Below are 15440 nucleotides of genomic sequence, written 5' to 3' on the forward strand. Positions count from 1 at the left end.
TACACACACACATACACACACACACACACACACACACATACACACACACAAAAGAGAAAGAAAAAAAAAGAGACCTTCTCCCACAAAAGAGACCTTCTCCCACTGGAGAAGGTCTCATCTCACTTAGTTTCTGTCTTCACAGCTGTGTTTAAATTCCATTCACTACTGTGTTTAAATTCCAGTCACTGCTGTGTTTGCATTCCAGTCACTGCTGTGTTTGCATTCCAGTCACTGCTGTGTTTAAAATCCCTTCACTGCTGTGTTTGCGATCCAGTCACTACTGTGTTTAAATTCCAGTCACTACTGTGTTTAAATTCCAGTCACTGCTGTGTTTACATTCCAGTCACTGCTGTGTTTACATTCCAGTCACTGCTGTGTTTAAATTCCAGTCACTGCTGTGTTTAAATTCCAGTCACTGCTGTGTTTAAATTCCAGTCACTGCTGTGTTTGCATTCCAGTCACTGCTGTGTTTAAATTCCAGTCACTGCTGTGTTTAAATTCCAGTCACTGCTGTGTTTAAATTCCAGTCACTGCTGTGTTTAAATTCCAGTCACTGCTGTGTTTGCATTCCAGTCACTGCTGTGTTTAAATTCCAGTCACTGCTGTGTTTAAATTCCAGTCACTGCTGTGTTTGCATTCCAGTCACTGCTGTGTTTAAATTCTCTTCACAGCTGTGTTTAAATTCTCTTCACAGCGGTGTTTAAAATCCCTTCACTGCTGTGTTTAAAATCCCTTCACTGCTGTGTTTGCATTCCAGTCACTGCTGTGTTTAAATTCCAGTCACAGCGGTGTTTAAATTCCAGTCACAGCTGTGTTTAAATTCCAGTCACAGCTGTGTTTAAAATCCCTTCACTGCTGTGTTTGCATTCCAGTCACTGCTGTGTTTAAATTCCAGTCACAGCGGTGTTTAAATTCCAGTCACAGCTGTGTTTAAATTCCAGTCACAGCTGTGTTTAAAATCCCTTCACTGCTGTGTTTAAATTCCGTTCATAGGAGACACATTGCATTCAGAAATCAATGGATGTTAATGATAAAGATGATTATAATATATGAATATATACTGAGTATACAAAACATTAAGAACTCCTGCTCTTTCCATGACATAGACTGACCAGGTAAATCCAGGTGAAAGATATAATCCCTTATTGAGGTCACTTGTTAAATCCACTTCAGTCAGTGTAGATGAAGGGGAGGAGACAGGTTAAAGAAGGATATATAAGCCTTGAGACAATTGAGACATGGATTGTGTGTCTGTGCCGTTCAGAGGGTGAATGGGCAAGACAACATATTTAAGTTCCTTTGAACGGGGTATGTTAGTAGGTGCCAGACGCACCGGTTTGAGTCAAGAACTGCAACGCTGCTGGGTATTTTCACACTCAACAGTTTCCCGTGTGTATCAAGAATGGTCCACCACTCAAAGGACATCCAGACAACTTGACACAACTGTGGGGAAACATTGGAGTCAACATGGACCAACATCCCTGTGGAACGCTTTCAACACCATATAGTCCATGCCTCTGACGAATTGAGGCTGTTCTGAGGACAAAATGAGGAGCAACTCAATATTAGGAAGGTGTTCCTAAAGTTTTGTACTGAGTGTATGCCATTTACGTACGGGTGCTACCGGGAATCAATCCCATTGTTATTGGTGTTGCAAGCACCATGTTCTACTAACTGAACTACAGAGGACCATGTTCTACTAACTGAACTACAGAGGACCATGTTCTACTAACTGAACTACAGAGGACCATGTTCTACTAACTATAGAGGACCATGTTCTACTAACTGAACTACAGAGGACCATGTTCTACTAACTATAGAGAACCATGTTCTACTAACTGAACTACAGAGGACCATGTTCTACTAACTGAACTACAGAGGACCATGTTCTACTAACTGAACTACAGAGGACCATGTTCTACTAACTACAGAGAACCATGTTCTACTAACTGAACTACAGAGGACCATGTTCTACTAACTGAACTACAGAGGACCATGTTCTACTAACTGAACTACAGAGGACCATGTTCTACTAACTGAGCTACAGAGGACTATGTTCTACTAACTGAACTACAGAGGACCATGTTCTACTAACTGAACTACAGAGGACCACGTTCTACTAACTGAACTACAGAGGACCATGTTCTACTAACTGAACTACAGAGAACCATGTTCTACTAACTACAGAGGACCATGTTCTACTAACTGAACTACAGAGGACCATGTTCTACTAACTACAGATAACCATGTTCTACTAACAGAACTACAGAGGACCATGTTCTACTAACTGAGCTACAGAGGACCATGTTCTACTAACTGAACCTCAGAGGACCATGTTCTACAAACTGAACTACAGAGGACCATGTTCTACAAACTGAACTACAGAGGACCATGTTCTACTAACTGAACTACAGAGGACCATGTTCTACTAACTGAACTACAGAGGACCATGTTCTACTAACTACAGATAACCATGTTCTACTAACTGAACCTCAGAGGACCATGTTCTACTAACTGAACTACAGAGGACCATGTTCTACTAACTACAGATAACCATGTTCTACTAACTGAACTACAGAGGACCATGTTCTACTAACTGAGCTACAGAGGACCATGTTCTACTAACTGAACTACAGAGGACCATGTTCTACTAACTGAACTACAGAGGACCATGTTCTACTAACTACAGAGGACCATGTTCTACTAACTGAACTACAGAGGACCATGTTCTACTAACTGAACTACAGAGGACCATGTTCTACTAACTGAACTACAGAGGACCATGTTCTACTAACTGAACTACAGAGGACCATGTTCTACTAACTGAACTACAGAGGACCATGTTCTACTAACTGAACTACAGAGGACCATGTTCTACTAACTGAACTACAGAGGACCATGTTCTACTAACTGAACTACAGAGGACCATGTTCTACTAACTGAACTACAGAGGACCATGTTCTACTAACTACAGAGGACCATGTTCTACTAACTTAACTACAGAGGACCATGTTCTACTAACTGAGCTACAGAGGACCATGTTCTACTAACTGAACTACAGAGGACCATGTTCTACTAACTGAACTACAGAGGACCATGTTCTACTAACTGAACTACAGAGGACCATGTTCTACTAACTGAACTACAGAGGACCATGTTATACTAACTGAACTACAGAGGACCATGTTCTACTAACTGAACTACAGAGGACCATGTTCTACTAACTGACCTACAGAGGACCATGTTCTACTAACTGAACTACAGAGGACCATGTTCTACTAACTGAACTACAGAGAACCATGTTCTACCAACATCTACAGAGGACCATGTTCTACTAACTGAACTACAGAGGACCATGTTCTACTAACTGAGCTACAGAGGACTATGTTCTACTAACTGAACTACAGAGGACCATGTTCTACTAACTGAACTACAGAGGACCATGTTCTACTAACTACAGAGGACCATGTTCTACTAACTACAGAGGACCATGTTCTACTAACTGAACTACAGAGGACCATGTTCTACTAACTACAGATAACCATGTTCTACTAACAGAACTACAGAGGACCATGTTCAACTAACTGAGCTACAGAGGACCATGTTCTACTAACTGAACCTCAGAGGACCATGTTCTACAAACTGAACTACAGAGGACCATGTTCTACAAACTGAACTACAGAGGACCATGTTCTACTAACTGAACTACAGAGGACCATGTTCTACCAACATCTACAGAGAACCATGTTCTACTAACTGAACTACAGAGGACCATGTTCTACTAACTGAACTACAGAGGACCATGTTCTACTAACTGAACTACAGAGGACCATGTTCTACTAACTGAACTACAGAGGACCATGTTCTACTAACTGAACTACAGAGGACCATGTTCTACTAACTGAACTACAGAGGACCATGTTCTACTAACTGACCTACAGAGGACCATGTTCTACTAACTGAACTACAGAGAACCATGTTCTACCAACATCTACAGAGGACCATGTTCTACTAACTGAACTTCAGAGGACCATGTTCTACTAACTGAACTACAGAGGACCATGTTCTACTAACTGAACTACAGAGGACCATGTTCTACTGACTGAACTACAGAGGACCATGTTCTACTGACTGAACTACAGAGGACCATGTTCTACTAAATACAGATAACCATGTTCTACTAACTGAACCTCAGAGGACCATGTTCTACTAACTGAACTACAGAGGACCATGTTCTACTAACTACAGAGGACCATGTTCTACTAACTGAACTACAGAGGACCATGTTCTACTAACTGAGCTACAGAGGACCATGTTCTACTAACTGAACTACAGAGGACCATGTTCTACTAACTACAGATAACCATGTTCTACTAACTGAACTACAGAGGACCATGTTCTACTAACTGAGCTACAGAGGACCATGTTCTACTAACTGAACTACAGAGGACCATGTTCTACTAACTGAACTACAGAGGACCATGTTCTACTAACTGAACTACAGAGGACCATGTTCTACTAACTACAGAGGACCATGTTCTACTGACTGAACTACAGAGGACCATGTGCTACTGACTGAACTACAGAGGACCATGTTCTACTAACTACAGATAACCATGTTCTACTAACTGAACTACAGAGGACCATGTTCTACTAACTGAACTACAGAGGACCATGTTCTACTAACTACAGAGGACCATGTTCTACTAACTGAACTACAGAGGACCATGTTCTACTAACTGAGCTACAGAGGACCATGTTCTACTAACTGAACTACAGAGGACCATGTTCTACTAACTACAGATAACCATGTTCTACTAACTGAACTACAGAGGACCATGTTCTACTAACTGAACCTCAGAGGACCATGTTCTACTAACTGAACTACAGAGGACCATGTTCTACTAACTGAACTACAGAGGACCATGTTCTACTAACTGAACTACAGAGGACCATGTTCTACTAACTGAACTACAGAGGACCATGTTCTACTAACTGAACTACAAAGGACCATGTTCTACTGACTGAACTACAGAGGACCATGTTCTACTAACTGAACTACAGAGGACCATGTTCTACTAACTGAACTACAGAGGACCATGTTCTACTAACTGAACTACAGAGGACCATGTTCTACTAACTGAACTACAAAGGACCATGTTCTACTAACTGAGCTACAGAGGACCATGTTCTACCAACTGAACTACAGAGGACCATGTTCTACTAACTGAACTTCAGAGGACCATGTTCTACTAACTGAACTACAGAGGACCATGTTCTACTAACTGAACTACAGAGGACCATGTTCTACTGACTGAACTACAGAGGACCATGTTCTACTAACTGAACTACAGAGGACCATATTCTACTAACTGAACTACAGAGAACCATGTTCTACTAACTGAACTACAGAGGACCATGTTCTACTAACTGAGCTACAGAGAACCATGTTCTACTAACTGAACTACAGAGGACCACAGGTGTAAGTGTCTCATTATTGATATGTGTTTCTGATTGGCTGTCCATCCCAGGTGAGGGAGGAGCTGAGTCGTAAGGCGGAGCGTCGTACCACCTGGGTGCTGTGGGGGGGCGTGGCCTACATGGCAACCCAGTTCGGGATCCTGGCACGCCTCACTTGGTGGGAGTACTCCTGGGACATCATGGAGCCTGTCACCTACTTCATTACCTACGCCACCGCCATGGCTATGTACTCCTACTACGTACTCACACGCCAGGTAACACACACACACACACACACACACACTGTTACACACACACACACAAACACACACACAAACGCCAGGTATGAGGCTAGGTAAGAGGCTAGGTCAGGTATGAGGCTAGGTCAGGTAAGAGGCTAGGTAAGAGGCTAGTCCGGACAGGTAAGAGGCTAGGTAAGAGGCTAGTCCGGCCAGGTAAGAGGCTAGTCCGGCCAGGTAAGAGGCCAGGTAAGAGGCTAGGTAAGAGGCTAGTCCGGACAGGTAAGAGGCTAGTCTGGCCAGGTAAGAGGCCAGGTAAGTGGCTAGGTAAGAGGCTAGTCCGGACAGGTAAGAGGCTAGTCTGGCCACGTATGAGGCAAGGTTTGAGGCTAGGCAAGAGACTAGGTCAGGTATGAGGCTAGGTAAGAGGCTAGTCCGGCCAGGTAAGAGGCTAGTCCGGCTAGGTAAGAGGCTAGGTAAGAGGCCAGGTAAGTGGCTAGGTAAGAGGCTAGTCCGGACAGGTAAGAGGCTAGTCTGGCCACGTATGAGGCAAGGTTTGAGGCTAGGTAAGAGGCTAGGTCAGGTATGAGGCTAGGTAAGAGGCTAGTCCGGCCAGGTAAGAGGCTAGGTTTGAGGCTAGGCAAGAGGCTAGGTCAGGTATGAGGCTAGGTAAGAGGCTAGTCCGGCCAGGTATGAGGCTAGGTATGAAGCTAGGTAAGAGGCTAGGTATGAGGCTAGGTAAGAGGCTAGGTAAGAGGCTAGTCCGGCCAGGTAAGAGGCTAGGTAAGAGGCTAGGTCAGGTATGATCTAGGTATGAGGCTAGTCCGGCCAGGTAAGAGGCTAGGTAAGAGGCCAGGTAAGAGGCTAGGTAAGAGGCTAGGTATGAGGCTAGGTCAGGTATGATCTAGGTATGAGGCTAGTCCGGCCAGGTAAGAGGCTAGGTAAGAGGCCAGGTAAGAGGCCAGGTAAGAGGCTAGGTATGAGGCTAGGTCAGGTAAGAGGCTAGGTATGAGGCTAGGTAAGAGGCTAGGTCAGGTATGAGGCTAGATATGAGGCTAGGTAAGAGGCTAGGTCAGGTATGAGGCTAGGTATGAGGCTAGGTAAGAGGCTAGTCCGGCCAGGTATGAGGCTAGGTAAGAGGCTAGGTCAGGTAAGAGGCTAGGTAAGAGGCTAGGTAAGAGGCTAGGTCAGGTAAGAGGCTAGGTAAGAGGCTAGGTCAGGTATGAGGTCAGGTAAGAGGCTAGGTCAGGTATGAGGCTAGGTATGAGGCTAGGTAAGAGGCTAGTCCGGCCAGGTATGAGGCTAGGTAAGAGGCTAGGTCAGGTAAGAGGCTAGGTAAGAGGCTAGATCAGGTAAGAGGCTAGGTAAGAGGCTAGGTAAGAGGCTAGGTCAGGTATGAGGTCAGGTAAGAGGCTAGTCCGGCCAGGTAAGAGGTCATGGACTAGTGTCTGTCATTTGTAGTTTTGTAAAGTGGTTCTCTAAGGTTTGTATGTAAGAGGTTTGAGTAAGTATTGTAGTTTAATATTCTAACAGCCTGTTCTCCCCTCCCTCCCTCCCTCCCTCCCTCCCTCCCTCCCTCCCTCCCTCCCTCCCTCGCCTCCCCTCCTTCCTGTAGGAGTACATCTATCCTGACGCCAGGGACAGACAGTACCTGCTGTTCTTCCACAAGGGGGTGAAGAGACAACGCTTTGACATCCACAAGTACAACCAGCTGAAGGACACTATCTCTGAGGTAGGCACTAACCTGTCCACAAGTACAACCAGCTGAAGGACTCTTATCTCTGAGGTAGGCACTAACCTGTCCACAAGTACAACCAGCTGAAGGACTCTTATCTCTGAGGTAGACACTAACCTGTCCACAAGTACAACCAGCTGAAGGACTCTATCTCTGAGGTAGGCACTAACCTGTCCACAAGTACAACCAGCTGAAGGACTCTTATCTCTGAGGTAGACACTAACCTGTCCACAAGTACAACCAGCTGAAGGACTCTTATCTCTGAGGTAGACACTAACCTGTCCACAAGTACAACCAGCTGAAGGACTCTTATCTCTGAGGTAGACACTAACCTGTCCACAAGTACAACCAGCTGAAGGACTCTTATCGCTGAGGTAGACACTAACCTGTCCACAAGTACAACCAGCTGAAGGACTCTTATCTCTGAGGTAGACACTAACCTGTCCACAAGTACAACCAGCTGAAGGACTCTTATCTCTGAGGTAGACACTAACCTGTCCACAAGTACAACCAGCTGAAGGACTCTTATCTCTGAGGTAGGCACTAACCTGTCCACAAGTACAACCAGCTGAAGGACTCTTATCTCTGAGGTAGACACTAACCTGTCCACAAGTACAACCAGCTGAAGGACTCTTATCGCTGAGGTAGACACTAACCTGTCCACAAGTACAACCAGCTGAAGGACTCTTATCGCTGAGGTAGACACTAACCTGTCCACAAGTACAACCAGCTGAAGGACTCTTATCGCTGAGGTAGACACTAACCTGTCCACAAGTACAACCAGCTGAAGGACTCTATCTCTGAGGTAGACACTAACCTGTCCACAAGTACAACCAGCTGAAGGACTCTTATCGCTGAGGTAGACACTAACCTGTCCACAAGTACAACCAGCTGAAGGACTCTATCGCTGAGGTAGACACTAACCTGTCCACAAGTACAACCAGCTGAAGGACTCTTATCTCTGAGGTAGGCACTAACCTGTCCACAAGTACAACCAGCTGAAGGACTCTTATCGCTGAGGTAGACACTAACCTGTCCACAAGTACAACCAGCTGAAGGACTCTATCGCTGAGGTAGACACTAACCTGTCCACAAGTACAACCAGCTGAAGGACTCTTATCTCTGAGGTAGACACTAACCTGTCCACAAGTACAACCAGCTGAAGGACTCTATCTCTGAGGTAGACACTAACCTGTCCACAAGTACAACCAGCTGAAGGACTCTTATCTCTGAGGTAGACACTAACCTGTCCACAAGTACAACCTGCTGAAGGACTCTTATCGCTGAGGTAGACACTAACCTGTCCACAAGTACAACCAGCTGAAGGACTCTTATCGCTGAGGTAGACACTAACCTGTCCACAAGTACAACCAGCTGAAGGACTCTTATCGCTGAGGTAGACACTAACCTGTCCACAAGTACAACCAGCTGAAGGACTCTTATCGCTGAGGTAGACACTAACCTGTCCACAAGTACAACCAGCTGAAGGACTCTATCTCTGAGGTAGGCACTAACCTGTCCACAAGTACAACCAGCTGAAGGACTCTTACAGTGGGGAGAACAAGTATTTGATACACTGCCGATTTTGCAGGTTTTCCTACTTACAAAGCATGTAGAGGTCTGTCATTTTTATCATAGGTACACTTCAACTGTGAGAGACGGAATCTAAAACAAAAATCCAGAAAATCACATTGTATGATTTTTAAGTAATTAATTAGCATTTTATTGCATGACATAAGTATTTGATCACCTACCAACCAGTAAGAATTCCGGCTCTCACAGACCTGTTAGTTTTTCTTTAAGAAGCCCTCCTGTTCTCCACTCATTACCTGTATTAACTGCACCTGTTTGAACTCGTTACCTGTATAAAAGACACCTGTCCACACACTCAATCAAACAGACTCCAACCTCTCCACAATGGCCAAGACCAGAGAGCTGTGTAAGGACATCAGGGATAAATTGTAGACCTGTACAAGGCTGGGATGGGCTACAGGACAATAGCCAAGCAGCTTGGTGAGAAGGAAACAACTGTTGGCACAATTATTAGAAAATGGAAGAAGTTCAAGATGACGGTCAATCACCCTCGGTCTGGGGCTCCATGCAAGATCTCACCTCGTGGGGCATCAATGATCATGAGGAATGTGAGGGATCAGCCCAGAACTACACGGCAGGACCTGGTCAATGACCTGAAGAGAGCTGGGACCACAGTCTCAAAGAAAACCATTAGTAACACACTACGCCGTCATGGATTAAAATCCTGCAGCGCACGCAAGGTCCCCCTGCTCAAGCCAGCGCATGTCCAGGCCCGTCTGAAGTTTGCCAATGACCATCTGGATGATCCAGAGGAGGAATGGGAGAAGGTCATGTGGTCTGATGAGACAAAAATAGAGCTTTTTGCTCTAAACTCCACTCGCCGTGTTTGGAGGAATAGAAGGATGAGTACAACCCCAAGAACACCATCCCAACCGTGAAGCATGGAGGTGGAAACATCATTCTTTGGGGATGCTTTTCTTCAAAGGGGACAGGACGACTGCACCGTATTGAAGGGGAGGATGGATGGGGCCATGTATCGCGAGATCTTGACCAACAACCTCCTTCCCTCAGTAAGAGCATTGAAGATGGGTCGTGGCTGGGTCTTCCAGCATGACAACGACCCGAAACACACAGCCAGGGCAACTAAGGAGTGGCTCCGTAAGAAGCATCTCAAGGTCCTGGAGTGGCCTAGCCAGTCTCCAGACCTGAACCCAATAGAAAATCTTTGGAGGGAGCCGAAAGTCCGTATTGCCCAGCGACAGCCCCGAAACCTGAAGGATCTGGAGAAGGTCTGTATGGAGGAGTGGGCCAAAATCCCTGCTGCAGTGTGTGCAAACCTGGTCAAGAACTACAGGAAACGTATGATCTCTGTAATTGCAAACTAAGGTTTCTGTACCAAATATTCAGTTCTGCTTTTCTGATGTATCAAATACTTATGTCATGCAATAAAATGCAAATTAATTAATTAAAAATCATACAATGTGATTTTCTGGATTTTTGTTTTAGATTCCTTCTCTCACAGTTGAAGTGTACCTATGATAAAAAATTACAGACCTCTACATGCTTTGTAAGTAGGAAAACCTGCAAAATTGTCAGTGTATCAAATACTTGTTCTCCCCACTGTATCTCTGAGGTAGACACTAACCTGTCCACAAGTACAACCAGCTGAAGGACTCTTATCTCTGAGGTAGACACTAACCTGTCCACAAGTACAACCAGCTGAAGGACTCTTATCGCTGAGGTAGACACTAACCTGTCCACAAGTACAACCAGCTGAAGGACTCTTATCTCTGAGGTAGACACTAACCTGTCCACAAGTACAACCAGCTGAAGGACTCTATCTCTGAGGTAGACACTAACCTGTCCACAAGTACAACCAGCTGAAGGACTCTTATCTCTGAGGTAGACACTAACCTGTCCACAAGTACAACCAGCTGAAGGACTCTTATCTCTGAGGTAGACACTAACCTGTCCACAAGTACAACCAGCTGAAGGACTCTTATCTCTGAGGTAGACACTAACCTGTCCACAAGTACAACCAGCTGAAGGACTCTTATCTCTGAGGTAGACACTAACCTGTCCACAAGTACAACCAGCTGAAGGACTCTTATCTCTGAGGTAGACACTAACCTGTCCACAAGTACAACCAGCTGAAGGACTCTTATCGCTGAGGTAGACACTAACCTGTCCACAAGTACAACCAGCTGAAGGACTCTTATCTCTGAGGTAGACACTAACCTGTCCACAAGTACAACCAGCTGAAGGACTCTTATCTCTGAGGTAGACACTAACCTGTCCACAAGTACAACCAGCTGAAGGACTCTTATCGCTGAGGTAGACACTAACCTGTCCACAAGTACAACCAGCTGAAGGACTCTTATCGCTGAGGTAGACACTAACCTGTCCACAAGTACAACCAGCTGAAGGACTCTTATCTCTGAGGTAGACACTAACCTGTCCACAAGTACAACCAGCTGAAGGACTCTTATCTCTGAGGTAGACACTAACCTGTCCACAAGTACAACCAGCTGAAGGACTCTTATCGCTGAGGTAGACACTAACCTGTCCACAAGTACAACCAGCTGAAGGACTCTTATCTCTGAGGTAGACACTAACCTGTCCACAAGTACAACCAGCTGAAGGACTCTTATCTCTGAGGTAGACACTAACCTGTCCACAAGTACAACCAGCTGAAGGACTCTTATCGCTGAGGTAGACACTAACCTGTCCACAAGTACAACCAGCTGAAGGACTCTATCTCACATGATTTTAGGATTGAAACATATTTTGAACACAGGAACAAATGTAGAGGCATTGACATATTAGAGGCATTGACATATTATATACAGTATATATATTATTATTACATATTATTATGTTAATTATAAAATGTATCTTCCCATTCCTTTTCTCGCTCTCTCTTTCTTCTCTCTCTCTCTCCCTCCTCTCTCTCCCCCCTCTCTCTTTCTCTCTCTCCATCTCCCTCCCTCCCCTCTCTCTCTCTCTCCCCCCTCCTCTCTCTCTCTCCCCCCTCCTCTCTCTCTCCCTCTCTCTCTCCCCCCCTCAGGTGGAGTTAGATCTGAAACGGCTGAGGGATCCCCTCCAGCTCCAACTCCCTGTCCAGCAACTCACCGCCGCCAGCAAAGATTGATATCCTCCCTTTCCTTAATCCCTCCATCCCTCCTTTCCTTAATCCCTCCATCCCTCCTTTCCTCACCTTCCCCTCTCTCTCTTCGTCCATCCATCCACCCTCCATCCAACTTCCCCTCTCTCTCTCTCTCTCTTTGACAGGCCTGTCCTTTAGTGAACCTCAGTGGGAGTTTCTCCTCTGTTTGTTCTCTTAGAGGATAATTGCAAGTAAAACAATATTAAAGAGGAGTTTTGGTAACAAGAAAGAACAGACACTGAATCCTTCTAGAGAGGTGGATGATGAAACAGGAAATGCCACTCTAGGGTACGTACAGGAAGTGAGACGCTACAGTGGGAGGAGCTACAGCTGAGGCATCGGGGGAAGACAGATGGACACATCTATGAGTGTGTGTGACCTACTATATCTATGGACTAGTTGGCCCACAGTGCAGCATTTGTTGTCATGTTGTGAAGCTGGAGCCTTCAAACTGTAAACAGACACACACCACTCCTGTAGGGCCATGGGACGTCTACGGAGGGACTGAATCCACTTTTACAAGGATGGATCGCCTCTAGCTCCTCCCCCTGACCTCTGCCCTCTGACACTATGCATGCACAGAGGACACGGCTGTGATTGGACAGCGGTTCCTGTGAGCTCCATGTGACCTTGAACTTTGACCTTGGTTGACCCCTCTTGTCTTGTCAGATTGGCTGTGGCCAATCCTGCCCCCTTTTGCCTTCAGGTCCCTCCCCCTCTGCCTGACGGACAGCTACCCACCGATTCCGTTGCTATGACGACACTGAGCTTTATCAAGAGCCCGTCAGCCTATCACAGCCTTTACAGAAAGTGGACAGATGAGAGTTGAGGTCAGGTGACCATGCCTCATTTCCTCTTCCTGTTGTTGACTTCCTGTTGGGATTGGAAGAGAAAAAAGGAAAAGACTACGGACACAAACATCACTGTGTGTTTTATCTAATAGTCCCAACAATATTCTGACACTTTTTATTTTGAAAGCCATACTATATTTGTTATGGAAAATAATATACAATCAAACAAAATGGAAGTAGAGTGGGGGGGAGGAGCTCTCTTTTTAACATCCAGTAATAAGTTGATATACCATATCTGCATCTCTTTATTAAATATCTCCGACATACAGGACCCCCATATCAATAGAATTACCCTCTCTGTCTCTCTGTCTCTCTGTCTCTCTCTCTCTCTCTGTCTCTCTCTGTCTCTCTGTCTCTCTGTCTCTCTCTGTCTCTCTCTGTCTCTCTCTCTCTGTCTCTCTGTCTCTCTCTCTCTCTCTGTCTCTCTGTCTCTGTCTCTCTCTGTCTCTCTCTCTCTGTCTCTCTCTCTCTCTGTCTCTCTCTCTGTCTCTCTCGCTCTCTCTCTCTCTCTGTCTCTATCTCTCTCTGTCTCTGTCTCTCTCTGTTTCTGTCTCTCTCTGTCTCTGTCTCTGTCTCTCTCTGTTTCTGTCTCTCTCTGTCTCTGTCTCTCTCTGTTTCTGTCTCTCTCTGTCTCTGTCTCTCTCTGTCTCTCTCTCTCTGTCTCTGTCTCTCTCTCTCTGTCTCTCTCTCTGTTTCTGTCTCTCTCTGTCTCTGTCTCTCTCTGTCTCTCTCTCTCTGTCTCTGTCTCTCTCTCTCTGTCTCTCTCTCTGTTTCTGTCTCTCTCTGTCTCTGTCTCAATTCAATTCAATTCAAGGGGCTTTATTGGCATGGGAAACATGTGTTAACATTGCCAAAGCAAGTGAGGTAGGTAATATACAAAAGTCAAATAAACAATAAAAATGAACAGTAAACATTACACATACAGAAGTTTCAAAACAATAAAGACATTACAAATGTCATATTATATATATGCAGTGTTGTAACAATGTACAAATGGTTAAAGCACACAAGTTAAAATAAATAAACATAAATATGGGTTGTATTTACAGTGGTGTTTGTTCTTCACTGGTTGCCCTTTTCTTGTGGCAACAGGTCACAAATCTTGCTGCTGTGATGGCACACTGTGGAATTTCACCCAGTAGATATGGGAGTTTATCAAAATTGGATTTGTTTTCTAATTCCTTGTGGATCTGTGTAATCTGAGGGAAATATGTCTCTCTAATATGGTCATACATTGGGCAGGAGGTTAGGAAGTGCAGCTCAGTTTCCACCTCATTTTGTGGGCAGTGTGCACATAGCCTGTCTTCTCTTGAGAGCCATGTCTGCCTACGGCGGCCTTTCTCAATAGCAAGGCTATGCTCACTGAGTCTGTACATAGTCAAAGCTTTCCTTAAGTTTGGGTCAGTCACAGTGGTCAGGTATTCTGCCACTGTGTACTCTCTGTTTAGGGCCAAATAGCATTCTAGTTTGCTCTGTTTTTTTGTTAATTCTTTCCAATGTGTCAAGTAATTATCTTTTTGTTTTCTCATGATTTGGTTGGGTCTAATTGTGCTGTTGTCCTGGGGCTCTGTGGGGTGTGTTTGTGTTTGTGAACAGAGCCCTAGGACCAGCTTGCTTAGGGGACTCTTCTCCAGGTTCATCTCTCTGTAGGTGATGGCTTTGTTATGGAAGGTTTGGGAATCGCTTCCTTTTAGGTGGTTGTAGAATTTAACGGCTCTTTTCTGGATTTTGATAATTAGTGGGTATCGGCCTAATTCTGCTCTGCATGCATTATTTGGTGTTCTACGTTGTACACGGAGGATATTTTTGCAGAATTCTGCATGCAGAGTCTCAATTTGGTGTTTGTCCCATTTTGTGAAATCTTGGTTGGTGAGCGGACCCCAGACCTCACAACCATAAAGGGCAATGGGCTCTATGACTGATTCAAGTATTTTTAGCCAGATCCTAATTGGTATGTTGAAATTTATGTTCCTTTTGATGGCATAGAAGGCCCTTCTTGCCTTGTCTCTCAGATCGTTCACAGCTTTGTGGAAGTTACCTGTGGTGCTGATGTTTAGGCTGAGGTATGTATAGTTTTTTGTGTGCTCTAGGGCAACGGTGTCTAGATGGAATTTGTGGTCCTGGTGACTGGACCTTTTTTGGAACACCATTATTTTGGTCTTACTGAGATTTACTGTCAGGGCCCAGGTCTGACAGAATCTGTGCAGAAGATCTAGGTGCTGCTGTAGGCCCTCCTTGGTTGGTGACAGAAGCACCAGATCATCAGCAAACAGTAGACATTTGACTTCGGATTCTAGTAGGGTGAGACCGGGTGCTGCAGACTGTTCTAGTGCCCGCGCCAATTCGTTGATATATATGTTGAAGAGGGTGGGGCTTAAGCTGCATCCCTGTCTCACCCCACGACCCTGTGTGAAGAAATGTGTGTGTTTTTTGCCAATTTTAACCGCACACTTGTT

At 45.1% G+C, this 15440-nt stretch overlaps 1 protein-coding gene across 1 annotated transcript in view; it reads left to right on the plus strand.

Annotated features, from left to right (window-relative positions):
• The window catches only part of LOC139580328 (calcium uniporter protein, mitochondrial-like), a 518594-nt gene extending 504575 nt beyond the window's left edge, over positions 1-14019 (plus strand). Inside the window, exons 7-9 of the mRNA XM_071408881.1 lie at positions 5532-5735; positions 7315-7431; positions 12035-14019. Of these exons, the coding sequence (XP_071264982.1) occupies positions 5532-5735; positions 7315-7431; positions 12035-12118 (405 nt within the window). The 3' untranslated portion in view covers positions 12119-14019. The remainder of the gene's footprint in view (positions 1-5531; positions 5736-7314; positions 7432-12034) is intronic.
• Positions 14020-15440: the final 1421 nt, after the last annotated feature.

This window comes from Salvelinus alpinus, chromosome 7, assembly GCF_045679555.1.
Source record: "Salvelinus alpinus chromosome 7, SLU_Salpinus.1, whole genome shotgun sequence".
Lineage (NCBI taxonomy): Eukaryota > Metazoa > Chordata > Actinopteri > Salmoniformes > Salmonidae > Salvelinus > Salvelinus alpinus.